We start from the raw sequence: 2,785 nt of genomic DNA on the forward strand, positions 1-2,785 counted from the left end.
TTTCCGGAAATATTGCCGTCGAAGTATTACTCGAATGACTGGCAAAATTATAGTTATCTCGTTTGGACGCTAAAAAATTTATCTTGTTGTTCAATGTTGAAATTTCAATGCCGTGCATGTCTATTGCATTAACAATTTTTACCTGTTGAGCGTACAACATTTCTTTAATTTCGTTTTTCAGATTTTTGAAATTAACTTTAATTATATTGTCAAGATTAGGAACTTTAGCCAGATTAACACTAGCAAATAACGAACATTTTTCTAAAACACTGTTATTTTTCAAGTATTTCAAAATTGAGACACAATCTAGGAGTTTTTCATTTTTTTGTATTGCCACGACCAACTAACTTGTCTAATTTATCCAAATTTTGAGTTTCCAATTCAGTTTTCAAGGTTTTCAAAGCAGATATGAAGTCTTCATTAGTATAAAAGTCAGACGTGTTAGCAATAAAATTATCATTATCAAATAAATCAAAGTTATTTGACAAAAAGTACAGGACTTCGTTAGCAACGACCTGTCTTGTCGCCATTTTGTAAACAATGTATGTATGTATGTATGTATGTATGTATGTATGTATGTATGTATGTATGTATGTATGTATGTATGTATGTATGTATGTATGTATGTATGTATGTATGTATGTATGTATGTATGTATGTATGTATGTATGTATGTATGTATGTATGTATGTATGTATGTATGTATGTATGTATGTATGTATGTATGTATGTATGTATGTATGTATGTATGAATGTATGCATGTATGCATGTAAGTATGTATGTATGTGCGTATGTAGGTATGTATATATGTATGTACTCTTACTTTTGAACTATATTTGGTTTCATATCATTTAATTTATTGAAATGCTATAGAATCCTAAATTCAAAACTTTAATTTTATGTACTCATTTTGAACTATATCTCTGTTTCATAAGATTAATAGAATAGAATCTGCAGTTCAATAACTTTTGATTTATTTCGATCTAGTTTAATCCTTGATTTTTGTCGAACAATTTTAATTTTTGATTTTTGTTGATCAATGTTGATTTTATTTGGATAGGGTGACTTTCTTACAAGCATTTGGTTGCTTTTTTAGTTTACCCCTCTTTTGAGAAAATAAACGAATTAAAATTGAAATTGAAATAGGTAATCTTAGTTCTTTTAACAAACTATTAATCGAAATTAGATTGTCAATAAATAAATGAATAAATCAATTAACTGCAATGAAACATATCAATGATTTTTAATTTAGTGGTTGACGTGTATCAAGATTGGTGCGGTCCATGCAAGGCCATGGTACCAATTTTTAAAAGAATAAAAAACGAGACTCAGGATGACCTACTGAGGTTTGCAACGGTACGTCTAGAAAGATTCTTTTGTATCATTAGCTCTTTACTCTAATAAGGTCAGAACAACATTTTGTGGTTATAAACGTAAAGAAGGCCAATGTGAATATGCAATTGTAACAGGGAGAAATTGAAAGAGATTATGACATTATGTGGCACTTGATAAATTTGAGTATAGCTTATTTATTTGTTGGCACTGAATGTCTCAGACATCATGTTTATTCTATAAAAAAAATAAATATAATCAAAAAGATAAAAAACTTTAAATGCTTGAAATAAATAATCTTCAGTTGATAACAAATAATTGGCTTTTTAGTTTAAAAAACAAACATGTTTTGTTGAACATTATAATTTATCACTATCTTTATTTCAACTAATTAGGAAGTTTAAGTTCATTCCTCAGAATTACATCACTAAAAATTAATGGCAGAAATAAAAATACTACAAATAATTTTTTTTTTGTACAACAGGCAAAAGCTGATTCGGTGGAAGCCCTTGAAAGGTACAGAGGCAGATGTGAGCCTGCATTTCTCTTTTATGCTGTGAGTCTTGTGTATGCTACTTATTTTTAAATTTCACTTTATGTGTCTGCTGTTTAGTTCAGGTAGCAATAGTCCTGCAGTTCATGTTCTGATGTTTAAATTTCCTTGAATATTATAAACTTAGTAAAATTTTTTGATATAACGAATTTTTCTGTCATTTTACACCATCTTCGATTTTGCCTGTGTCACAAAATTACCAAAAACAAAAACATACTTAAGTTTTTTTAATTTCAATGGCAAATTAATTAAACTGATCAATTTAATAATTTTAAAAAATTTGATTTTATGGGTTTTTGGCTCACAATTTATAACAATAAGTTAGAGATTTTATTCAAGTTGTTGTTGTGTTGAATGTTGCTGGTATGTTGAATGTTGATGTGTTGAATGTTGAATGTTAATATGTTGGTATGTTGAATGTTGATGTCTTGATAGTTGATGTCTTGAATGTTGACTAAAGGGTGGAGTGCTTGTGGAAGCGACTCATGGAGCTGATGCGCCGACAATCAACCGATCCATCGTAGAACAACTTGCCATTGAACACACCGTCCTGGATGCTGGAGGAACCAGAGTGGAGGTGGTGTTGATGGCAGTGATGATGTCATACATGTCATGTGAGAGTGCGTAATTGTAATGATGAGTGCCATCACAATCATTGTACAAAATCTTGAGTAAGATTTTATTGAAAACGCAATTCACACAAAGTAAACTTCAAATCGTGAGTAAGAAAGAAATTTTTGTTTGATATTATTATCAAAATATTGGTAATAGGCAGCTTTAAGTTTAAAAAAACTTTAGTTGAAGTTTTAGTTGTTGAATTTGAATATAGACGTCATTTCCATGAAGTAACTTGAGAATTTACATCAGATAAATGTCATTGTCGTACCTGGGTATCTGGA

At 29.6% G+C, this 2,785-nt stretch overlaps 1 protein-coding gene across 1 annotated transcript in view; it reads left to right on the forward strand.

Moving 5' to 3' along the window:
- HELRODRAFT_63719 (hypothetical protein) overlaps positions 1 to 2,514 on the forward strand; it is a gene marked incomplete at both ends in the record, with an annotated part of 3,542 nt that extends 1,028 nt beyond the window's left edge. Inside the window, 3 exons of the mRNA XM_009010966.1 lie at positions 1,254 to 1,357; positions 1,818 to 1,889; positions 2,347 to 2,514. Of these exons, the coding sequence (XP_009009214.1) occupies positions 1,254 to 1,357; positions 1,818 to 1,889; positions 2,347 to 2,514 (344 nt within the window). The remainder of the gene's footprint in view (positions 1 to 1,253; positions 1,358 to 1,817; positions 1,890 to 2,346) is intronic.
- Positions 2,515 to 2,785: the final 271 nt, after the last annotated feature.

The sequence above is a fragment of the Helobdella robusta genome, assembly GCF_000326865.2.
Source record: "Helobdella robusta unplaced genomic scaffold HELROscaffold_1, whole genome shotgun sequence".
NCBI classification, from domain to species: domain Eukaryota; kingdom Metazoa; phylum Annelida; class Clitellata; order Rhynchobdellida; family Glossiphoniidae; genus Helobdella; species Helobdella robusta.